The sequence below is a fragment of the Musa acuminata genome, chromosome BXJ1-5, assembly GCF_036884655.1.
Source record: "Musa acuminata AAA Group cultivar baxijiao chromosome BXJ1-5, Cavendish_Baxijiao_AAA, whole genome shotgun sequence".
NCBI lineage: Eukaryota > Viridiplantae > Streptophyta > Magnoliopsida > Zingiberales > Musaceae > Musa > Musa acuminata.
This window is the reverse complement of record NC_088331.1, coordinates 9,614,297-9,638,747: the sequence shown is the minus strand read 5'-3', so window position 1 is coordinate 9,638,747 and position 24,451 is coordinate 9,614,297. Positions and strand designations below refer to the sequence as shown.

The 24,451-nt window shown below is 40.7% G+C and overlaps 4 protein-coding genes and 1 long non-coding RNA gene across 5 annotated transcripts; 4 read left to right on the top strand and 1 right to left on the bottom strand.

Annotated features, from left to right (window-relative positions):
* The first annotated feature begins 1,322 nt into the window (after positions 1-1,322).
* On the top strand, positions 1,323-5,659 carry LOC135673693 (delta(24)-sterol reductase-like). The gene is made up of 3 exons (XM_065182897.1): positions 1,323-1,461; positions 3,449-4,696; positions 4,991-5,659. Exons 2-3 carry the CDS (start codon positions 3,458-3,460, stop codon positions 5,432-5,434), a joined length of 1,683 nt encoding a protein of 560 aa, XP_065038969.1. The 5' UTR covers positions 1,323-1,461; positions 3,449-3,457; the 3' UTR covers positions 5,435-5,659.
* Positions 5,660-6,389: 730 nt separating this feature from the next.
* On the top strand, positions 6,390-10,148 carry LOC135673691 (NADH dehydrogenase [ubiquinone] 1 beta subcomplex subunit 8, mitochondrial-like). Its single transcript, XM_065182896.1, has 4 exons — positions 6,390-6,614; positions 6,706-6,792; positions 6,899-6,994; positions 9,880-10,148. Exons 1-4 carry the CDS (start codon positions 6,477-6,479, stop codon positions 9,934-9,936), a joined length of 378 nt encoding a protein of 125 aa, XP_065038968.1. The 5' UTR covers positions 6,390-6,476; the 3' UTR covers positions 9,937-10,148.
* Positions 10,149-11,456: 1,308 nt separating this feature from the next.
* On the top strand, positions 11,457-13,228 carry LOC135673692 (uncharacterized). The gene is made up of 2 exons (XR_010513419.1): positions 11,457-12,373; positions 12,712-13,228. It is a non-coding gene; the product is annotated as an uncharacterized LOC135673692 (long non-coding RNA).
* Positions 12,510-14,424, bottom strand: LOC103984841 (UDP-glycosyltransferase 86A2). Its single transcript, XM_009402401.3, has 2 exons — positions 13,695-14,424; positions 12,510-13,623 (listed from the first exon to the last, which is right to left on the bottom strand). Exons 1-2 carry the CDS (start codon positions 14,407-14,409, stop codon positions 12,686-12,688), a joined length of 1,653 nt encoding a protein of 550 aa, XP_009400676.2. The 5' UTR covers positions 14,410-14,424; the 3' UTR covers positions 12,510-12,685.
* A 9,180-nt stretch (positions 14,425-23,604) lies between these two features.
* On the top strand, positions 23,605-24,342 carry LOC135673879 (putative ripening-related protein 4). The gene has a single exon (XM_065183279.1). The coding sequence runs from the start codon at positions 23,605-23,607 to the stop codon at positions 24,160-24,162; it is 558 nt and encodes a 185-aa protein (XP_065039351.1). The 3' UTR covers positions 24,163-24,342.
* Positions 24,343-24,451: the final 109 nt, after the last annotated feature.

Sequence of the window (24,451 nt, the reverse complement as noted above, 5' to 3'; positions counted from 1 at the left end):
TAAAGATAACAACTAATTATAAGAGTTAATAGGTAATTAACTCTCTTAACCAAAACAGTATCTTTATATACAGGGTATGAAGCATGATCAAGGTGCTTATGATTGACAGATAGAAATGTTAGATTAAATTACAATCACTATCAGTAAAGGTTTAGGAGTGAGAATAAATAAAAATAATCTCATGCTACCCAGATGTCTTCCATTCTTATATATATATATATAAGAATGTCGATTCTATTAATAAAAAAATATATATGCTACCCAGATGTCGATTATATTAATATATATATATATATATATATATATATATATATATATAATATGTTTGGGAAACTATTAATACTTTTGATCGATAATAATTTTAGAGAATATCCTGCCTTTTTAGATCTGGATTTAAGTAAACAACAAAAATGATGACAAATCTTATCAATGAAATCTGTTTTCATATGGATCGGAACAACTTCTCTCTCTCAAACTCATGATCTTCTAATAACACCCTATTAATATATGTATTTTCAGCATTTAATGCTCTTGCCCAAATCACAGGCAAAAATATATACTCCACTTAAAATGAATAACTTATATATATATATATATATATGGTGAATCTCAATCCACTAATATAAAATGTTTAAATTCAAGTCAACAATAGTAGATTTATCTAGTATTTATAAATCTATTCAAGTCATCTTTGCAAGAGTAATTTTTTTTATTCGAGTCTCTCGTCAAGATCAATATTAAATTAATATTGATATTAATAATTTAAATACTTAGACTTAAGTTAATTATAATTTTTAAAATTATTTATTATTTAATAGAACAAAAAAAAACATAGCCCAAAGTGTCATTAAGGAGGGAATAACCCCTTATAAAAAAAAATTTCAACTTATAAAAAAACATTATTTTATTCTCTAAAAATATGAATAATAATAATAATAAATAAAATGTCTCAACAGACATGGAATATTCTAACCATAGGATCATATTGATCAGACTAATTATAGATTTCCCTTATAATTAGTTATATTTAGTATATCAGTTTATATACTTTTAAAATTATATTAAAATATTTATATTTATAAAAATAAAATATTTAATTTTATTTATCCTTGCATCGTCGATTTTACCGATAGAAATATTGTAAGATTTATTATTGGGTATATTTTATCTTACTTCGGTTTACCATTAGATATTTTACTCGTTACAACTGAGATTAAATATTTATAAAAATATAAAAAAATTAATATAATTTTTAAATAATATAAAAATCGAAAGACATATCATTGAGGATATCATCCGCTATTTGAAATTTGATCGTTAAAAAGCCTGCAGAGCGCAACGTATGAGCTTCTTTTCTCGTTATATTAACCTCATCTCCAAAAGCGTCGGCCGGCCCCATCCCTACTTCCACAGAGGCCTCGGCGGCCGTACCTCGCTCCCTTCTCGTCCGTCGTCCATCAGGTCCCCCTGCTCCTCCTCTTGAAGAAACCTTGCGAAAAAGCTTGCCTTTTTGTTTGCTTCTTTGTGTGTGTGTGGATCTTTCTGTTACTACTTTCCTGTGGCGTAATTGTCGCTGGCAAGAGTAGAATCTTGGTTTCGTGCTTCGTAGTGTCTCACGCTATGATCAAAATTTCAACTTTGTTTCATCTGTCAAAGTTTATCGATTTACTTAATTAGTTTCTTCTTCTGTGCAAAAGAAAAAAGTTCTGCCCTTTTCTGTTTTTCTTTTTTGTTTGAGTAACTGAATCCGGAATCATTTATTTCTTTGAACGTCCTTGATTTGGCAAGCATTTCTTTTTCCATAGATACTTGTTGTTTACCCCCTTCTGTGCATAGTTCAGTAAATATAGTTGCTAGTCTACCAATTCATGCTAATGTTGTAGTAGTTTGTTTATTTTTTCCTCCAAAAAAAGGTGAAAATTTGGGTAGCTCATCATCATTATTATTATTTTGCAAAGGGGAAGTGATGATTGTGAGATTCGAGTAAGTACTTTGCGATAAACTGTCAAGGTCTTACCAACTAAGTAAGGTAGCTGACGGAGGGATTTAAGTGGTTTTGTCAAGATCTTAGTTTCCCTTGCGAGATCAGTGGTCATCCCTCAGATCTATAGATCAAAAACACTGTTTTTTAACTTATAGTACAACGTTCAATTGCTAGAGACATCAAGTGTGGCAGCTATTCAAGTGGTTTTGTTTTTTTCCTCTTTATTTTCTAGGTGGCACTTGTTGGAAATCTTTGTCCGCTGCGTGATGTTGCTGGGTCTTGTTCACTTTGATCCAGTTCATGTCTTTTAACCTGTGAGTAGGAAAAAGTCCATCTAGATGTGGTTGTTAAAGACTTGTGTTACTTTTGATCGACCACAACACTTGCAAAAACTCTAGCACACACTAGCAAAATGTGATGATGATTAGATGTTCTCTTATTTTGTATGTTTCCCCAGGGTCTTCTATGTTCATTCTGATATGAACCTCCACCGTTCATGAACAATTGGTTCTTGCTCCCTTTTTTTCTTTTGGAGCAATTTGTAGATTAAACGGGCAGGCATCTAAGAACCTCTTGCATGGTCAGTGGCAAGCTTATCACTCGTAGTTACCATTATGCCCATCTATCAATGAGAAAGCAGAACGTTTGATGCCAGCTTTTTAAGTGGATATTTTCCAAGTAATCACTGTGGGTTTTATTTCCTTTGGTTGAATGAGATTGCTTATTTGAGTTATCCAGTACACCTGGTGGCTTCTTCGAACCGATGCATGATTTCACATTGTTGTGCTCATATTTCCTGATCTATATTCTCAACAGTCACACCCTACAAAGATATGGATTAGGTTAATGAGTCTTCTTTACCGTATACATGTATCATCCTTTTACTTGTGTGTATATCAATTACAATTGTGGAAAGTTCGGTTAATGTTTACTGGTGTATGAAAAGTTGGGTGGTCTGGTGTTTTTAACTCCAACCATTATGGGCCGTAGAAAGGGTCTGAAGTTTGCAGGTTTAGTCTCCTTAAATTCCGAAGCTTCTACATTATTTTGAGTTATGATACATGAAGCAGTAAAGGACTTTCCATGACCCACTATCTAAAACTTATTAATGTATAGATAATCAAATAGTTTTCTTGCTCATGATACAGTTTTGGGATTTTTATTGAAAGGGCACTTTCAGACTCTTGTGTTATGTTGGTTGTTAGGACTTTCCTTGCTTTGAGTTTACTAGACAATGTTTATCCTAAAGGAAATATCAAGAAGACAAACTTTGTGATAAGGAGAAGAGCCAAGTTGGACTTTTCAGCTGCATGACAGTCCCTTTCTTTCCTTTCACTGGTTATTCTGAATGCAATTTTTTTAGTTTACTTTATGAATTCTTGCTTGTCTGTAATTTGCAGTTCAATCTCAAATGTGACAGAATATCAAACGGTTTGCTCACCATTTTGTCTTGTCAAAATTCAGGTTCGAAGCATGTCTGATCTACAAGCACCTTTGCGACCCAAAAGGAAGAAAGTTTTGGTGGACTATCTGGTCCAGTTCCGATGGATTGTTGTCATTTTTGTTGTGCTTCCAGTTTCTTGCTTTATCTACTTCAAATTATTTCTAGGTGATGTGAAATCTGCTATGAAATCAGAAAAGCGTCGCCAGAAGGAACACGAGGAGAATGTTAAGAAAGTTGTGAATCGCCTCAAGCAGAGAGATCCCAAGAAAGATGGTCTTGTGTGCACGGCCAGGAAACCGTATATTGCTGTTGGCATGCGCAATGTTGATTATAAACGTGTACGACATTTTGAAGTTGATCTCTCGGCATTTAGAAACATTATTGAGGTTGATAAAGAGCGAATGGTTGCTAAGGTGGAGCCTCTTGTTAATATGGGTCAGATAACTAGATATACAGTTCCTATGAACCTTGCACTTGCGGTAGTTGCCGAACTTGATGATCTCACTGTAGGTGGACTTATTAATGGTTATGGAATCGAGGGGAGCTCACACATTTATGGGCTCTTTTCTGACACAGTTGTTGCCATGGAAGTTGTTCTTGCTGATGGCCGAGTTGTGAGGTGTACAAAGGACAACGAGTACTCTGACCTTTTCTATGGGATTCCTTGGTCTCAAGGAACTCTTGGTCTCCTAGTTTCTGCAGAGATAAAACTAATTCCCATTAAGGAATATATGAGGCTTACCTATAGCCCGCACAGGGGAACCCTGAAGGAACTTGCACAGGCTTACGCTGATTCTTTTGCACCCAGAGATGGGGATCCATCAAAAGTACCAGATTTTGTCGAGGGAATGATCTACACTCCAACCGAGGCTGTGCACATGACTGGTAGGTATGCCTCCAAGGAAGAAGCAAAGAAGAAGGGGAATGTCATCAACAATGTAGGGTGGTGGTTTAAACCTTGGTTTTATCAGCATGCACAGACGGCACTCAAGAGGGGCGAGTTTGTGGAGTACATTCCCACCCGAGAGTATTACCATAGGCACACAAGATGCTTGTATTGGGAAGGCAAGTTGATTCTGCCATTCGGAGATCAATGGTGGTTCAGATGGCTTTTGGGCTGGATGATGCCACCAAAGGTTTCTTTGCTTAAGGCCACACAGGGTGAATCAATCAGAAACTATTACCATGAGATGCATGTGATCCAGGATCTCTTGGTTCCTCTCTACAAAGTTGGGGAGGCTCTCGAGTATTGTCATCATGAAATGGAGGTACCTATTGGTGACTCAGCAACCATTGATATGATTTTGTTTAGTCTCAGAACTAATGCCAATGATTGATAAATAGTATAAATTTTTAGTCTTGCTAATAGATTGAACCCAAACACATATTAAATGTTACTCCTAGATCAGGTGTTCAAGGAATTCCACATCATGCTATTCAATCTTTAATCCTAAGAAACTGGTTTATGTATAGAAAACAAAAAATTCAAGCTTCTTTTTGTTGATGCATGCTACATAGTACATACAGACAACTTAAATTGGCTTTCTTTTGATGTTATGCAGGTTTATCCAATATGGCTATGTCCCCATCGATTGTTTAAGCTTCCCGTGAAAACGATGGTGTACCCAGAGCCAGGCTTCGAGCATCATCACCGCCAGGGGGACACGAGCTATGCCCAAATGTTCACAGACATCGGTGTGTACTATGCCCCGGGTCCTGTGTTTAGGGGTGAGGAGTTCAATGGTGCCGAAGCAGTCCGCAATCTTGAAGAGTGGCTGATCCAGAACCATAGTTTCCAGCCTCAGTATGCCGTATCTGAGCTCACCGAGAAGAACTTTTGGCGGATGTTCGATGGGTCACACTATGAGCACTGCCGTCAGAAGTATGGTGCAGTTGGGACTTTTATGAGTGTGTACTACAAGTCCAAGAAAGGAAAGAAGACAGAGAAGGAGGTGCAGGATGCCGAGTCCGAGATCCTTGAACCGGCATATGCTGAAGAAGCTTAGCCTGACTCTAACTTGGAGGTGTTAAGAGTTAGTACGACCCGATGTTTCTCTCTGAACTTTCCATGTGTGTGTGACCACTGAAGTGCTTGGTTGTTTGCTGCTCTACTGTTTCTTCGAGTTGAACTTGAGGTGAACTCTTAGGTTATGGCCACGTTCGTCTGTACTGTCTTCAGAGTCTCTCTTCTTCCAATGATTTTGCTTGCTGTTTATAATGTGCTTTCTACATGACTTTGCGTGGTTGAGAGGTCACCTGTGATGAAGACATGGTGATAAAATCTAATTGCTTTTCTACTCTTATTCTCACTAACCAGTTTCTCTTGTTTCTTAATTCACTTGATTAGAGAAATCATACCAAAAGTTTTAGAGAAATTATTTTTTTTTTAAATTTGAAGTAGATTTTTCCTTGAGGAAGAGAAAATTTCAAATATTAAAAATATTTTTTCTAAATATAAAGTTAAGACTGGATATATTAATTTTTTTCACCAAGATATCGATTTTTCGACTCAGATTGAGACTAAATTTCCTCCCATCGAATCGTGAAAATAAAAAGAATAAGGTAGACAAAGATGTTATTATTATTTATCAATGAGTAAGCATATCGATTAATTTAACTCTATCCAAATTCACATTCGATTTGATTATCTATTTTTTCTACTTCAATTTGTCTTGAATTATCGTAAAAGTATTACTTTAAGGAAGTCGAATAAATTTGGATATGAAAAAAATAATACACTATTATGTGTACTCCCTTCCATTAAATACCGGCGATGTCGCACTTGCTGTGCCAAGGGACCCGCTAAAATAACTAGACCCGTTAAGCTGGCAAATGTCCGGTACCCGACCCGAAATTACAGATCCGGATCCACGTCGAGAAAACCCCGTGGTCTTTTATCGGTTCGTGTTACGTGTGCAACGGATCCGGTAAAGCCCTACCTGCGGCACCCGAGTATGAATACCGTCGCGAGACACCCATGGTTTGCAAGCCTCTGCGATCGAAACGAAATCCCAGTCGTTAGCAAGGAGAGAAGCTCGCGAGGGAGAAATGGCCGGGAGACTGAGCGGCGTCGCGTCTCGCATCATGGGCGGCAACGGCGTGGCAGCCCGATCCGCCGCCTCCGCCCTCCGGTCGCGCTCCGGCATGGGCTTCCCCCTCGGCAAACACATCGTCCCCGACAAGCCTGTAAAATTTCGCCCCCGATCCTTTTTGTTTCCCTTTCCCTTCTCTCTTTTCTCTCTTGTTCCCCATCAAATTCTCGATCTTGGCTTGATAGCTGCCGGCTGACCACGATCTGCTTTGGGACAACGGTACCCCTTTCCCGGAACCCTGTATAGATCGGATCGCCCCCACCGTAGGAAAGGTGCGCTCATCCTCCTAACAATTAGGGTTTTTGTTTCTTGTTGTTGATTTGATTCTTGATTTATTGCGAAATGGATGTGTATGCCATTCTGTGACACTTTAATTAGTACGAAGCGTTGGCATGGCTGTGCGGAGGGCTCAGCTTCTTCGCATCGCTCGGTTTGCTTGCTGTCTGGAACGACAAAGCGTCCAAGATACCCTATGTGAGTCCTTTGGCTTTCCTTGGATTCCAGTGTGCATCTACATCCAGTTTCGAGTATTGATTATTTACATCAATTAGATTTTCTCGAGCATCAGAGTCAAATTTTAACCCTATCGATGGCATTATACTAGTCTTATTGATGTTCATTGGGAAACTTGGGGATCCCTTTGTGTCTTCCGGAGTTTCAGGACGACTCCTACTTATATTAGGAAGACTTGGAATTAAAAGCAAACATTATTATTGTGTGGAACCTTATAAAAGCATTAGAAGACTACTAGTATCTGTTGAATTGAAAGAATAGATAATTGTTGCTACCCTCATGCATCTCAAGATTCCATGAGCAGCATAGCGTCCCTGTCCACAGTTATCCTTCTCCGTGTCATATAATCTTGAAGAAGGTTTGGAGGACTAAGATGACCAAAGGGATAAAAAATAAATAAAGAACCACGTATCTAGAACTTTTCATGTACAATTTGAGTTTTAACAATAATGTGAAAGTACATCTTGAAGTTTGGTAAAAACACAAAACCTGAAGTTGGTTTTGTGCGGAGGGCTCAGCTTGAATCTTCACAAACAGGAAAAAAAGTACCATACAGACCATGCCACATAGAAACAACATCAGGGCCAAACTGAGGTTTTGTTGTTGTCCTTGTAATTCCTTTTCGTGTATCAGTCTTATCAAGGAGTTGGAGTGTTTTTTGTACGAGACAGCTGCTTGGGTGGTGCTTTACTACATAGGTGGAATCTGCACCCTTAAATGCCTAGACTATAGATGGTTGATGAGTTGATCATTATATTTCTGTAGTTGGTTTATAGAGTAGTTTATAGATGATTATATTTTCATTATATCATGTCTTGTTCTAGACTGCTTATTGAATGTAGGGCTGCAATCTGGGAAAGGTGGAGCAGGTTAGATGTAAACAGAGGACTATCCTGACAACTCTAACCGTGGTTGAATCCGTGAGTTGACCTTATTGTTGTCCTAGTTCCATTGACCTAAGTTCAGAGCAGGCTATTCCGTGAGTTGCAGCAAAAGATGATCAAATGCTTTTGAGGCCATAGAAGAAAAAGAACATTTGGGGATTGGAGTTCTTCGACATCGAAAGCTAAAGTATGGTCATGTTCTTCCCAATATAGCTGTGTTAGATTGGAAAAGGCTGGTTGGGTTGCTTAGGCTTTAACCTGAGTATGACCAAAGATCTAGTCGGGTTAATATTTTTTTGGTTTAGGGCCCGCCCAAGTTTTGTACCCAAGCTTGCTTATAATTGGGTTGTGAACCTTATGCGTATATTCACTTAAGTTTCATATGTTCTTGTCCCCTTAATACATATTGTACATGTATGTACTGATAATTCATACACTTAAATAAATTGCAAATATGGTCTCCACAGGTGTTAGTGGCTAGAAACATCCTTTCCTTGTTTACTTGGTGCCACCATTATTACAGTATTATTGTTAATGTAATGGTATATGGTGTGTCCTGATAGAAGTGACTCAACTCTTTGTTTACAGAGCTGTATAGTATCGGAGCTATATAGTATTACAATCAATTATTAGTAATGGTAATTCCATCTTGCTTGTGATCGTGACATGACTAAATAGGAGTGAGAAAGGACAGTCCAGTGTACTAGGCTACCGTCAGCGAGGTTTGGGATCAGTTAATGTGTGCGACTTACCCTGGTCACCAACGCACAAAGGTCCAACCATTACATGGTACCAAGGATTGCCTTGACTTAAGTAACTCACTTGATGAATTGATCATGCATGTATGATGAGGGTTCAATTATTTTAGTGACTAGCAACTCTCTTCATTCCCTTTGAAGATAACAAGAAGAGGCTCTGACATTTATATCACTGGTTATTAATGAATTAATATTACAATGACCAAACAAGTACACCAGAAGAACCATATGTCTGTGTACCCAAATCTCCCAAATGATGCAATTGATAATGTCGTTTTTCATTAAGATTGGATCAGCAGTGCTCAATAGGAGCAGTAGACAATTCCAAGTACATCTTTTACGGCATAGTCAAAGCTAACTTTCATTTCCTATACAGGATCTGTAGCATGGATACTTGCAAATTGGGCACCATGTTGTGCGACTGCAACTTTAGTAGGTATCAAAATTAATGATTTTGTGCCCAGACGATATATATGTTATTTTTTCATTGATAATCAGATTTTCTTGGAGCAAGGTTCTGGGTAGGGTTGTGCAGGAGTTGATGAAACCAAGAAAATCAACCAAACTGGCATGTTATGCTTGTGTTCATATGTATTCTAGGAAACAGTAATTGTGAAACCAAACTGAGCAGAATAATTTCCTGTTGGTTTTGGTTCAGCCTTTTCCGTAGTTCCGCTTGGTTGAGTTTAAAATTCTGAAAACTAAACACCTTTAATTTGGTTTGGAAATACTTTTGGGTATATTGCACTGGATTCTAATGTATTTAGTGAAGATTTGTATTTTGTCCTGGCTAACCTTTTAGTAAATTATTACATCTGATAAGCATCTGGTGTTACAGCATTGTTCCTCAGAAGCACTTTGTTTATATTTCATTTTCTTTCTTGACATTTTAGTTTATTGCACTGGATTCTAATGTATTAAGTGAAGATTTGTATTTTGTCCTGACTAACCTTTTATCAGATTATTACGTCTGATAAGCATCTGGTGTTACAGCCTTGTTCCTCATGAGCACATTGTTTATATTTCATTTTCTTTCTTGACATTTTAGTTTAGTGCAAATCATGCATTTATGACTTGAGGACAACATTCATTTGGCTACAAGAGTAAGCTGATTTGTAAATGAGGAGCTTATTAACAATAGCCAAAGTGGATTCTTTATTTAACTTGTGGTGTCTTCCTAATGTTATTTTGCTGCTATTCATAGGCACCCAAAGTTTATCCATATGACAATCTGCGGGTGGAGCTTGGTGGGGAACCATAAGACATTGTTCGAGGTCTTGTGACAGCCTCAAGAGCAACCGGGCAATCTGCTGATGCTTCTTTACATCGGTTCCTTGACTTTATTTGGTGATCCTGCAACTGGAATAATATATACGCATTCTGAATGCTTCTTTTTTATGCTCTCTTCTCGACATGGATGCATATGCGTGCTATTTTCTTAATTATGTTGAAGAACAGTAGTTACCTTTTCTCTGTGGCCGTAGAATTTGTCTTGTGGGAATCGGCACCATGATTGCACTTGCAGTGGAATTGCTCTTTGGAAAACACTGCTTTTTATGCGATATGTCCTTTCCCGTTGATGAACTCTCATTATGTGAACCCACAAATTGGTCTACTTGCAGAGTGGTAGCTTTTACGTCCTCTTTAGCATCCAGTGGGGGAGAGTTGGGATTGTGTTTGATCCATAAAATGTTGTATTAGTTAGTTATACACTGACAATAAAAAGTATTTGATACCCAATTTTCCTTTAGAAAAATCAAGGATGCTGTTTTTGAGTGTTGAGATGGTCAGCCGAGCAGGTGATTTCAACTCTGGAAAAGGCAGGCAAATATGGCCGCTGCGCGCTGTTTGACCAGGAAACCTGTTCGGTACGCCGCGCCTCACGACGGACGGTCATCCCATTCACAATTGAATATTACAAGAAATATGATCACGATCATGATGGTAACGATTACAATAGTGATTGATAGACCAGTGTGGCTAAGAAAGGATTTTCTAACTATTTACAATACCGTTGTCCATTCCATCCACAGCTTCTTCAACTGCGCACATACTACGAAGCCGTTTCACCACATGGTCTCATCTGCAGGGTTGACAATTCATCAAACACCCCACAAGCAGCGCAGTCAACCATATCGGCATTGACGTACTTAATTGTCACCACGCATGACGATGCAGGGCATTGCCTGAGGAAGGACAACTTGGTTTCGTGCTTGAGAAGCTGCGGTGGTATCACATGGCTCACGTAACCCATCTTAATAACTGGAGTTTCGTTCTTGTGCAGGGAATTGCTTCGTCTGAACAACAGTTATTTTCTTCTGCTCTTCACACCCAGTGGGCTCCTTCTTCTTCTTCGATAATTCTGGATCTCCATGGTAAGTTTACAGGAGACACAGTAGCCTTTATTTCATAGCAACAGTACATAAGAGACCACAATCAAAAGATGAGAACAAGTTATAGCGATGAGATTGCCAGGAAATAAACAGATGAGAACAAGTTATCGCGATGCGTGCTGCATCACGCAGAGCAGGAAGGAAACAAGCCGCATGTGATTCCAGCTAAAGCTCTTTGCCCACCGGATTCATCCCGTGGAGTAGGTACGACACAAGCCGACATGTGATGCCAGCTAAAACTCTTTGCCCACCGGACTCATCGTTCACGTGGCTTCCCTCGTCATCTTTCTCTGCAACAACTGTGCGACGAACCCCACATGCAGCTCCCAGGTACCGAGGGCTATGTAGAGACTGGAGGGGATGGGGCAGGAGTCCTACAGGTAAGTTTGTGTTACTGTCTAACTTTTGATGGCTCATTCATTATTATTGACCACCGTTCCGGTACTGGATTCTCCGTTCAGGACTCGGCGAACACACCCCTTTGGCTCGGTGGTGGCCCGTGCGAGGCAGAAAGCCGTCTGATGGCTGAGGTGTTGGCATTGTGGGAAGGACTCGAGGCTGCTGAACTCCTCCAATTAACACATTTACGGATCAAGACAGACGCTTTGTCCTTTTTTTTGCGATATTTTCCACCTTTTTGACAGACTTAGAGTGGTGGAAGTCTCTCACCTCTGTAGATCTGCTAATGTGATGAGCCACTCTCTAGCTGGTTTAGGTAGAGCTCGCAACCCTGTTTTTGTATGCTGCGGATGATCCGTATGCTTCTCATTTTGTCCAAAGCCTAAGCATCACTCGGCCTCTTGCTTGCCCTCAACCTCCTCTTCTTCTCCCGCACCAGTGCCTGCGGCACCTGCCCCACCCCGACCCCCAAGCCACCCTAGCCCACCCCGAAGCCTTCCTACGGCAAGTGCCCCGTCGACACCCTCAAACTGGTCGCCTGCGCCAACGTGCTCAACGGCCTCATCACCGTCGGCGTCGGCAAGTTCCCCGAGCAGCCGTGCGAGTGCTGCACTCTCATCGACGGCCTCGTCGACCTCGAGGCGGCGGTGTGCCTCTGCACCACACTCAAGGCCAAGGTCCTCGGCATCAACCTCAACGTCCTCGTCGACCTCAGCCTGCTCCTCAACTACTGTGGCAAGAAAGTCTCCAAGGAGTTCCAGTGCCCTTGAACCACTCGGCCATCGTCTCCGCCACCCATGTATCCTTTGCGATCTTCTTGAGGTTCTGAAACAGCTACTGTGTTTGAAGTGTCTTCTCTGTTCTACTGCGTAATTCGTGTTGCTTTCGATGCCGCAAGATATGAGAGTGAGTAAAGTGGTCATATTTCTCAAACTGTAAAATTAAGTATATTATTATCAATTTCAATCAAAATATTTTGATCAATAATTTAGATCAAACGAAATTAATGAATTAATTTAGATTAAAGGTTGGACACAAATGATGCCACTTATTTATCATAATCTTAAAATTATGACCATAAAGTTACATTGAGTTGCAATTTTTTGTGAGCTGAATAATAATACATCACATTTACTGGAGAAAATAGCTGTAATTTAAAGTACCTGTAAGGGGTACATGTTATTCTAAATTACGCTCTAAAAACTTGGCTATGTATGCCTAACTCCTCTTCGTCTCTGTGACAGCTGATGCCTTCTTTTGTGAGAGAAGTCCGAGTAGATCGGCGGTGAATTGATCCAAGTTCTTTTGCGACGAACCATGCGGAGCCACCGCACCCTGCACGGCCTTCTTCACCTCTTTCATCTTCCTCCTCAGTTCTGCACCGCCTTCCCCTCCCATCAGGTCGTCGATTCTGCTCGACACTTTGCCTCTGCTAACCTCACCGATTTCCCCGAGATCCATCCCTATTCCCAGATTCTCAACCACCAGCTTCCGGTTGGGCGGCTGGTCCGAGAACAGCGGGAAGCACAGCATCGGCACGCCGCACCACATGCTCTCCGCCACCGAGTTCCACCCGCAGTGCGTCAAGAAGGCGCCGACCGCAGGGTGCTGCAGAACCTCTCGCTGGCGGCACCACGGCACCACCATCCCCCGCTCGCGGCTCGCCTCCAAGAACCCTTGAGGAAGTGGGTTGGCGGCGCCGGAGCTCGAGCTCCCCGGTCGAAGCACCCATACGAAGTTGGCCTTACTGTTCAAGACCCCGTAGGCGATCTCCTCAAAATCTTTCTTGCTGACAGAGGCGATGCTTCCGAACGAGACGTAGAGCACGGAGCTCGGCGGCATGGAGTCGAGCCACGACGAACAATCCGACTCGGGCCAGAGGGAGGTCATGACGGTGCCCCCGGTGAAGCCGTCGGGAAAGACCGGCCCGACGGCGTAGAACGGCTGCTCCTGCTGCAGCACGGCGATGGTCTCCTCTTCGAGCTCCTGCACGGTGTTGGCCAGCACGATGTCGCACCTCTTGACCTCCTCGAATGACCTGGCGATCATCTGCTGTAAGGGCGTGGTGGTGTCCGTCTCCCGAAGGTACGACGCGAGGTCGGTCGTCTCGATCGCCGGAATGCCCGGTATGTAGGTGATGGTGTCCTTGCGATTCTCTAAACGCACACCACGAACAACGTAACGGTCAATAACGAGACAAACAAACGCCATGGCGATCGTTCCTTACCGGGAGAAGCGAAGTGGCCGTTGGCGATGAGGAGGTCCATGTGGTAGTAGAGGGTGAAGACGAGCGCCGGCTTGGTCCAGAAGGAGACGCACGGCAGGCCATGGTTCTTGGCCAGGGTGGACGCCCACGAGAAGAAGGTGTCGGTGAGGATGAAGTCGACGGGGGCCTCAGAGAGGAGGAGCTTCCGGATCAGCTCGTCGACGTGGGAGGGGAGGAGGTGGAGGAGGGCGGAGTAGAACTGCTCGGGGTGCGAATGGCGGTCGAAGGACACCGGCAGGCCGTCGCTGACGAGCTCGTAGCGGATGTCGAGGCCCCTGGAGCGTGCGCCGGCGAAGACGTCGCGGTGGTCCGCGGAGGAGGCACCGGAGGCGGTGCGCTGGTGTTGGAAGGCCTCTGTGCAGGCGAACGTGACGACGAAGCCCCTGGCGGCCAGCTTGATGGCGAGGTCGACGGCCGGGGCGAAGTGACCTTGGTAGGGAGCGGTCACGAAGAGGGCGTGGGGCCCGGTGGCGCTGCCGGAGCTAGTCATTTTCGTTATCTTTTGCAATGGGGAGACAGACAAAGCGGGGGATGAGCACAGAGGAAAGAAGAGACGATGAGGCAACTCCTCCTCATTCGACGCAAATTTGTAAGACCAGCTATTCCCGTCCACGTGGAAGAAGTCCTCCACAATAGATGATTCGAGAGGTCGCCATTCAAACACGGCGGGAGTCATAATCCGAATCGAGTTCGATCGAATATATACTTAAACAAGAATCAAATTATAGCAATATTAATGGGAGAATCGTTTCCTTGTTTAAAGGAAAAAACAATTTTATATATATATATATATATATATATATATATATATAAGGAGGAGAAATGCTTCACGATTCAAACGAAAAGAAGTCAAAGTCAAAACGAGCGACCATGTTCTTTCCATTCTCCTGATGATGTTCTCACGCACGGTCCAACAATCACAGCGATTGACTTTTGGATCGCAAGCCATAGATGGCGGGCGAAGATCGCCACACAAGGAAAGGGTGTCAGTGTTGGAAATGGACGTTTGGAATTCATCGGATTTTGCTAGAGGAAAATTAATGCTGTGAGAAAACACACATGTCATGTTGTTCTTAGGGACTTTGATTGCATCAAGTTTTCTGAATTTTCCAATTATATTTTGCTCCAACAGAGTACACATTTCTTGTTTATTGAGCCGGTAAATTCTAGATGAAGATATTATTTTATATTTTATATTTTGTGCTTTTCATTTAATGTCATAAACAACATCTATAATGTGTTAAATCACCTAATAGTTTTTTTTTTAACTATAACATTGCATTATATATTATGCATAAAAAATTTATGATTACTATGAAAATATTCACGAGTAAAAGAGAATGATCAAACATTGGTCTATATAGGATTTGACTCCTAATCTAACAAGCTTAAGTTTAGATAATAATCTGAACAACGAGTTCAAATAGAAAAAAAAATATATGTTTCAAATAGAATTTTGGTTGAATAAAAAATACATATTTACGCCTAAAATAAGTATAGGTTACATAAAAAGAAGATTAGTCTGGTAATAATATACAATATTCACTTTTTTAGATTGAGGATCCAAATCCCTCTCCTACAAGATTAAAAAGCATAAACTAGTTTAGATTATAAAGACTTGGATCCTTAATCGTAAGGTCTTAATTATTAATTATATTTCAATCAGGCAAAATATATAATCTATGTAAAATATTATTGCGGGAAAGGAGATGACAAAATAATTGGTATCATTGAATTTAATTGGTTTTATAATTTGCGCTATTATCCGAAACGAATTCGAATACAAAAAAATTAAAATAAACAATCTTGAATAATAAAAATAAATATTTACACATGAGTAATTGGTTTCTTGATGATCCAAACCTGCAAATTTAGAAGGTGTTAGCTTACATTTTAAAAGCCTAAATTGCTAATAGCAAGATTTTGATCACATATCACTAATTAGTAACGTGTACCAACCAAGCAAAAAAAAATTTCGTGGAACGAATTCAATTTATTTTTATAAATTTCATAATATATTTAGATCAAACTTAATTCAATTTATTTTTGTGGGATGAATTCAACCCACGTCCTTTATGTTGAGCGACATCTGCATCATGGTCGATGCAGATGCAAGCAACAAGGGGACCAATAGGAGCTTCGACAATTATAGCTTTAGGTTGAGGTTGACCATCTTCTAGACGTTGTGACGACCACCACTATTTATCTTAATGTTAACATAGTTGTTGCTCGGTAACTGTATCAATATTAATATAAATGTAGAGTGATGCAGTATCATAAACTTAGCTGGTTTTGCTTAAGTCGTGTGGTATCATTGTGTGTCCGTTCGTAAATGTTAGTCTCCCCGAAACCTCCCATGGTCCCTTAAGACCTATAAAAGAGAAAACGGGTTAGAGAAATCGTTTCACTCGGGATCCACAAGTAAACATTCCAGGAAATACTTCATCGACAATACAAATTATAAATAGACTTTATAAGCTCTGAATGATTGCACAACAAAGGGTTAAAATTGTCAGCTATAAATCGAATATCTCTCGTAAGTGTCTACATAACATGACTTTTATTTACAAGCCTAAGAAGGACACCAAACCCAACTAAAAATAGGGCTGTTGAGCCTTCGACCGTTCCTCTACATGTTGTGCAAAGCATGAACAAACAAAAAGACATGGACATACATAAGTACTGAATCAAACATCATGAAACTTTGTCCGTGACATTCTCCCCCACTTATTCCTTCGACGTTCTCGTCGAAGCCTTTGCTGACACTGCAACACCTCACCTTTGTTGAGTTTTCAATCTTCTGCTCCAGCTGCAATGCACCTCTTGGCTCCTACCTGCTCTCTGTTGTTGTTTTTAAGTAGTCGAACCTTTGATCCGCCATGCTGCTTCAACTCACTAATGACTCTCTAGTGTGGGGTTGGCTGAGTTTTGTTGATCATTGTTGGTTCTTACGAATCCTCCAGATAAAGGAAAAGACCATCTTTAATATGCGCCAGTCTCTTAAATGCCTTATGCTGCTTGAACTCGGTGGATGCTTGTTGGAGCTTTAACGAGCATCGCCTCGTAAACTTCTAAAGTTTTGGGTCATTCCTCCACAAAAGTTGCTTATTGACTCTTCTTTCACTTAGTTGACACTTTCAAGTAGATTCGCATCACTTCCGTTTTTGATTGACATTCTGTTGGGAAATAAAGTGGATAATCTACTCTCAGTAGCACTGATCATCATTGGTGAGGATTTGACAACTATTGTCTTCTAATATCTTTGAAGGATCTTTGAATCTGTACATAGCTCATCTACTGGATAGATAAGAGCATTGGGGTACTCGGTTTCGCCCATTCTCTTAAGAGTTGAGAAGACAATGGTTACTTGACTTCGCCCACCTCCTCAAGAGTTGTACTCCATGCATCGAGCTAGTTACTGATCTTCGCTTGCTCTTCGCTCACACTTCTAAAGCACTCGAAATGTTTGCACTCCTTGCATTGAGTTAGCTACTGTGATTCACCTTCTCAATGTCATCGAACTTCATGAAGTTTTCACCACAACTTGGAGTAATTCTCTAATAGATTTGGTCGCCTCTGGGATTGTACCGTCTTCTCCATCAACCCGACCGCCTACTCCATTGAGTAGCAAAGGTACAACATCACATACTATCTGCTTCGTTCCTTGGTCATGTGCTCTTGCATGACCCGAAGTCCTTCACTTTAGGCTATCTTGATGAGAAGCTCGTTGACACCGGTCTTATGAAGTTCCTTGGCCTCTGCCCTTCAGCCTTGTCTCGGTACTTGGAGTTTGCCTCTGCATCCTCACCTCCTTGGTCCCTTTCACGACCATGTACTCTCCCTCCATGAGAGCAAAGGATTAATGACTTTCACGGAAGTCCTACCTCTACGGTACCATGGCGCTGCCATGCCTATGGCCCTACTATCCGTCGCCTCGCATCTGCATCCCTTTTCTTCATGATCAGTAGATATGTCTCTATGGCACTCCTCCGAGTCCACCTCCATTCTAACTAATGCTTGATTTTAGGTAGCTAAGTCTCTCTGGACTCGTCGTCGCTTCCTCGCCCCTTTCAACCCCCTGCTTCAACACCTTTGTATTCTCCAAGCAGCTCCCTTTGGTCGATGGAAAAATATACTGCAACTCTCATGCATGGCCTCTACCATCACGTTATAGGATTTGTACCAATTCTGTTCTCCTTAGCTTCCTTGGTAGCAACGTTCGCTTACTCGACCTTGTCTTTTGATTTGTCGGGCTCCCTTAAACGAATATGGACTCTGAAGCAGTCAAACTCTCTAGCTGCTTCGATTATACCTCTGCATGATCAAGTCCCTCCCATGAGACTCTGGTACTTGCATTTGGACTTTTTTCTTGGTGGAACACAACCCCCATATGCTGATGACCAAGGCTTTCATTCGATGTAAAATTCAATGCACGCATGGAAGACCCGCCTCTGCGGTACCACGACCTTCACTCTTTGAATCCATAGCTCTTCTTGCCGTTATGTTGTTCACCAAAGTGGAGCTTCCAGTAGCTCCCGATCATATCTCCGTATGATATAATCCCTCACGGGACTTGTCATGTGTATCACATTGCCACGAACTGTTCCACTATGATTCGCTGCACCATGTCGCCTCCTAGTGACATCTTTATTGCATTCTGATTCTAATGAGATTGAACTGGAATTGTAATCCCTCCATGTGTGGCCTCTGCCAATACATCATAGGGTCTCTTCCACCTTCAATTTTGTTCGCTCCTTTGGCAATCGACTTTTATCCACCCGCTCTTGGGTCACACATAGATGAAGCACTGTCCTAGGATAGTCTGTCACCTAATAGCCCCCGAATTCCACCGACTTCGCTTGAAATGGTGCACTATTGTCTGGATCTTGGGCCTCTGCCCCTACTAGCACAATCTCCACTGCGCACCGCTTCTTTCGTGGCAACTTGAATGACAACACTGTGGTATATTCTTCAAGAGTACCCGCCTCTGCGTCCTCTTGCCCTATGTCAGGGCCTTTTGAACCCAACTTCGCCTCCGCAAGTTGATCCGCCTTAATTCCTCCATCAAATGCTTCTCCGAGATAAGGTGCATGTGCCCAGAAGCTCCCTTCGTCTTTGGCACCATGCAAGATGAGTCCGCTCCGTCAGAATGAAGGACCCATAGAACAACATGATCCTGCTCTTGCCTCTACAAAAGTTCATGTCCTTGGCCTCTACCCAAGGAAAGCACTCTGCCTCTGCTTCATATTCTATCTTCTATGTTGGCTCCCTTTATGCAGTATGGGCACCTCGCCAAGTTATACCCAAGTTTCTCCGCTCCTCGTTTTTTTACATTGAGTTGATGGTGGCTCTCGCGCCTACCATTCAACGGGTCAACTCTCCCTTAAGTCCCATCTCCATATCGACTCCAAGTGTGCCTTCATTTGTGTTGCTTTGAGTTGCTTCCCCACTTGATCTCGCAATGCATCCACCAATGCATTCTCTCAAGCGAGATCATGCAATGACTCCTCGCCGCTCGCTTGGTCCATTGAGCTTCGTGAAGTTGTTATTTTTGAGGTACTCCTCCTTAACATATACGGTCTATTACACATGATTCTCCTTCTGGAGAGCAAGGACTTATCCCTCTTGGATATCTATCCCGCTAGAGCAACATCTCTGTTCGTTTCAGAGACCACCATCCCCTTGGACTACTCCGATTTGTTGAACAAATTATGCATTATTTTGCCTCCTATAAACACAGTTGCTAGATTGTGACTCCACGTCAATACAACCCCCACTGCACCACTCAAGGCCTAGCAACATGTTGAACTCGCTACACACTTCAGCCTCCTACGAACGTATCCTTCACATGCCGAAGAGAAAGTTTCAATGCTCCATGGCGCCGAGTTTCGGTCGCCTTGGGATGGCCGCGAACATTCCATCATTTGCATACAAGCTCATGTATGAGTACCGAATTCTTTGAGTTAGCAATTCACCTCACCTCTATGAGTTTTGCACAACTCTTTCGGTCGCTGAGCAACTCATTCCACATTGCATGGTCTCATCCTTTACCAAGCACTTCACTTGCCTTGAGCATCATCAAGTATAGTTGTCAACGTCGAGCTGTAGCTCAGACTCAGCTATCCTAACATTTGTGTGTTCCAGATTCTTCCAAGCTTGCTTGTTCTCGTGGTGCCTCTTGTGCGAAGGGTTGGCCATTCCTCTGAATGTCAATCTCAAATGCCCGCTCCTCCGAGCGACTCCTTTTCCCTACATCTCCATGCTTGTTTTCCCCCAAACGGTCACGCGTGTGCTGACTGCCATCAACGCAGCCCCGCTTGGTCCCCTACATTTGCATGCCAAGTGTTTCTATGAATGCTTATCCCGCTCTAATACCATCTGTCGCGGACTTAGTTGCTTTTACCTAAGTCGTGCGACACCCTTGCGTGTCCGTCCGTAATGGTCAGCCTCATCGAAACCTCCCATGGTCCCTTAGGACCTACAAAAGAGAAAATGGGTTAGAGAAAGCGCATCACTCGGGATCCACAAGCAAACATTCCAGGAAATACTTCATAGACAATGCAAATTATAAACAGACTTTACAATATCATGCCCCCCTAAATTTATTATATTATAATTCCACAAACAATTTAGGATCCAATCACATATTTGAGGTCACTAAGAAAACACCCAGGGTCAAAATTTACTTATATAATCCATAATTCATAAAACCCGTGCAGTTTATAAACATACCATCGTATCACTTAATGATTCACAAAATCAAAAGCCAACTTAACTAAACCATAACCACATCATAAATCCAAAAGTGTGGCAATCTATACAATCACATGACTAAAATATATCATAAGTTTATATCATTACACATCTTAAGCTTAACATTCCCAAAAATCCCGACATGAGAGGTACTTTCCAAATATTTACAAGATACATCGATCTAGATTTGTCATTGATATTTCATTACACACAAAAGGAATATATACAACTTCAACCTATCAAATACGAAATATTTGCCCCAAAATTTTCTAGCTTTCCTCTACCTCAATCCAATTTACACATTTTAGTGAGTGATAAGCTATCCTGAAAATTTTATCTAGCAACGGGATAAGCATATAAAGCTCAGTAAGTGATTAACATATCTATAACAAAGAGGACGATTTTCAAACAAATAAGGTATCAAAAATATAAGACAGAGATACAAGATGAAAACAGAGGCATATTCTGTTTGAATGCAGAATTACGATGTCGTTTCGTTAGAAGCATGTTTTGTTCATATAATTGAGAAAAGATAACTGGAGCATATCATTGGCATAAGGAGTATATCCATAACATATGGTATATTTCAAGGTATAACAAAGACATATAAATATTTTGGAAACATATCAAAGAACAAAACATGAATAAAAGCTCAAATGTCACATGATGTTGCATTTATTTCATTCTTATCTAAAGCATATATATAGAAACACAACCAAAGTCTTGGATATCATGTCAAACACATAATAGAAGGTAAAGTGGGATCATAACATAATATAGTCCATCCATTTCTAAATGACCACCAAACATAAGTCTCCCACATTTGAGAGCTCCATCCACCCATGTCTGAGTGAAGTCATAGGGGGCCGACATAACATCACGGGCTCCAAGCATAACTCCCTTTACCATTTCTGCCAAATGTTCATATTTATCCTACAAATACCAAAGTACAAAAGGATAGTGAACAATAAAATTGGGACATATCGGAAACACATGCGGAAACAACGGAATACATATGACTATACGAAACATTGCAATACAAACTTGAACTTTATATAATAAATACAAGTATACAAATAATTGAAGGACAAAAGTATACAAGAATTCAAGGCAATAATGTAAAGCTTAATTTAAGTAAGGGTTTTTACTTAAATTGATTTCCAAAAAGAAGAAAGAAGATGAGGCAAAATCGATCAAAGCTCGACATAATTTAATAGATATATTTCATAAATTATTTAGATAACCAATTATGCTCTAATTTATATAAAATAGGTGTCATTCGAAATATGTGTTAATTTATTTTTAGATAAATTAAGTTTTGCTAGAATTGAAGTTTACAATAGGGAGGTACAAATAATTTCGTAGTGAAATATCTAAAAATATCAGCTCTGTTTTACTGAATCCATAGGGTCGAGAAAAATAGATATTTTCAGCTTGCATTTGTATTCCAAAAATTTTAAATTAGATATACATAGAAAGATATTTGAGTCTAGTTTTTAATAAATCATATTTTACATAAATCTGAGTTCCCAATAGGAAGTTATAAACAATTAAGCAACAAGAGGTCAGAAATTACATTCCATATTTTATAGAATCTATATAGTTAATTAAAACATAAGTCTGAGTAGGCATCTAAACTCTAAATTATTCGATCTTAGTATCAAAATAAAGATCTTTAAGTTTACTTTCAAATGAATTAGACTTTACCTAAATCAGAGTCCAGTGCTAAAAGTTAGGTTTGAAACAATGCATAGAGGTTAGATTACCGAAAAATTATAGATTCATGACTTTGTATCAAAACGAAAGAAAGATTTGGTGCTAAACTGAAATCTTTCGAATTATATAGAATTAAAATGAAAACAGAAATTAGGATTACTATGGGATGGGATTAGAATACTTATCTTAGAAGAGTTTGATTCCCAAATATGGGGAGTTGATGCAAAACCTCAAGCAAAGCTTCCTCTTCCTCTTCTTCTTCTTCTAATTACTTTAATTACTTGGGTTTGGCTAGTACAAGTGTTGTAAGGTGTCATGCATATATGAAAAGGGCTAGGTATTAGCAAACATAAGCGACACCAACTTTAGGTTAGGTAATGACATATGTTCATCATTTTTTTATTTAATTTAAATCCGAATCTTTCATAAATCATATCAAAATTTTAATATTCACTCTTAGGTCCCTAGCCATAAACTTTTAATATAATATTATTTAATTAAAAAATTATTAAATAATCATCATATTTACAAACATGCATTTATTAAAATTTAAAAAATGGAGGATGTTACATACAAGCTTCTTTGAACGGTTACACAATAAAGGATCAAGATGATCCATTACAGATCGAATATCTCTTACAAGTGTCTACATGACATGACTTTTATTTACAAGCCTAAGAAGGCCACCAAACCCAACTAAAATGAGATTTTAAGCCTTCGACCGTTCCTCTACATGCTGTGTAAAGAATGAACAAACAGAAAGACACAGACATACATAAGTACTACATCAAACATCATGTTTAGAACTTTGTCCGTGACAACAGGGTGGGTAATGATGAGGTTGATGACGCACTTTTCATGGAGGTGGGTGGTGTCACGCTAAGAGCGGATCTTATCATTATTAGAGGCGATCAAGCAATTGTATTGACGTCGACACCATTGAACATTAAAATTATATATATTTTTTATTTCATATTTTCATCGATAAAACTGATGTCTAAATGAACATAGATGTCAGTATATTTTTTTAAGTATGAAAACTAAAATACTAAAGATAATTAACTAGAAGGGATAATATATAATTAGCTTCCAGAAAGCATTGATCAAAGTCAATGTCAAATATATTGACCAAATCAACGACAAAGGCATTGACCAAAGTCAATGTCTGTGCCATGTTTATGAGGGAAAAGGAAACCAATCACAAATTAACAACGCACGGAAATAATCTCTTTAATTTGGATTCATTGAATGCAACCAAAGGTTACGCGACCGATGGTTGAGTTGGTTTCCCTCTATCGCATCTTTGTGTGCGACCACTCTCTCTCTCTCTCTCACTCTCTATGTTCCCTAGCCATTGAGGTGTATTTCTCTATATATAGCTCCAAACTGTATACACTTGAGCATGGCGATTTCTCTAGCTTCCTTGGCCATAACCTTAAATGTTTGCGCCGGCAGCTGCTTTCGCTACTCGCTCACCGAGCCTCCATGCACCGCCAGTGGCTACCTCCGTGGTAAGTCCCACAGCTGCAACACCGATAACTACTCAGAATGCTGCAAAGATGGCGAGATGTACCCCCAGTACCAGTGCTCGCCGCCGGTGACCAGCTCTACGCCGGCCCAGATGATGATCGTCAGTTTCGCAATCAACGGCGACGGCGGAGGCCCAGGGGCGTGCGACGGTCAGTACCATAACGACACCGAGATGGCCGTTGCCTTGTCCACCGGATGGTTCGACGGCGGCAGCCGGTGCAACAGGAGCATTCGAATCAGCGCCAACGGGCGGTCCTTGCTGGCGAAGGTCGTCGACGAGTGCAGCTCCGTCGAAGGCTGCGAAGCCGAGCAGAACTACACACCACCGTGTCCCAACAACGTTGTCAATGCATCTCCGGCGGTGTGGGACGCGTTGGGCATACCGGAGCTGCAGAGAGGGGATTACAATATTACTTGGTCAGATGCATGAAGAGAAGAGCATGCAGCTACGAAATGCTCGACGAATACACGGAAGAAACTTGTGTGCAATTCCATTTTTATCTTTTATTTGACTTGCTTTCTAACTTAAGGATCGTAAATTTTCATATCATATTTATGTTATATCGACTCTATCAAATCGAGTTTGATCAACTTTGATCACAAATCAAGATCGAAGCCAAAGCATCATTTCCTTCCTTACCCAGTCAGTGGTTTTCCAGTCTCAATATTTTTTATAAATGGTTTTATTATTATATTTTAATCATAATTAATGGGTTATT

What these genes read in the sequence shown, in the direction of transcription:
- LOC135673693 (XM_065182897.1), top strand. Translation starts at nt 3,458, where the DNA reads ATGTCTGATCTACAAGCACCTTTGCGACCCAAAAGGAAGAAAGTTTTG. An exon ending in ATTGTCATCATGAAATGGAG is followed by an intron (nt 4,697 to 4,990) that starts GTACCTATTGGT and finishes GATGTTATGCAG; the next exon opens with GTTTATCCAATATGGCTATG.
- LOC135673691 (XM_065182896.1), top strand. Translation starts at nt 6,477, where the DNA reads ATGGCCGGGAGACTGAGCGGCGTCGCGTCTCGCATCATGGGCGGCAAC. An exon ending in ACATCGTCCCCGACAAGCCT is followed by an intron (nt 6,615 to 6,705) that starts GTAAAATTTCGC and finishes TTGGCTTGATAG; the next exon opens with CTGCCGGCTGACCACGATCT. An exon ending in AAGCGTCCAAGATACCCTAT is followed by an intron (nt 6,995 to 9,879) that starts GTGAGTCCTTTG and finishes TGCTATTCATAG; the next exon opens with GCACCCAAAGTTTATCCATA.
- LOC103984841 (XM_009402401.3), bottom strand. Translation starts at nt 14,409, where the DNA reads ATGACTCCCGCCGTGTTTGAATGGCGACCTCTCGAATCATCTATTGTG. An exon ending in CGGCCACTTCGCTTCTCCCG is followed by an intron (nt 13,624 to 13,694) that starts GTAAGGAACGAT and finishes GTGTGCGTTTAG; the next exon opens with AGAATCGCAAGGACACCATC.
- LOC135673879 (XM_065183279.1), top strand. Translation starts at nt 23,605, where the DNA reads ATGGCGATTTCTCTAGCTTCCTTGGCCATAACCTTAAATGTTTGCGCC.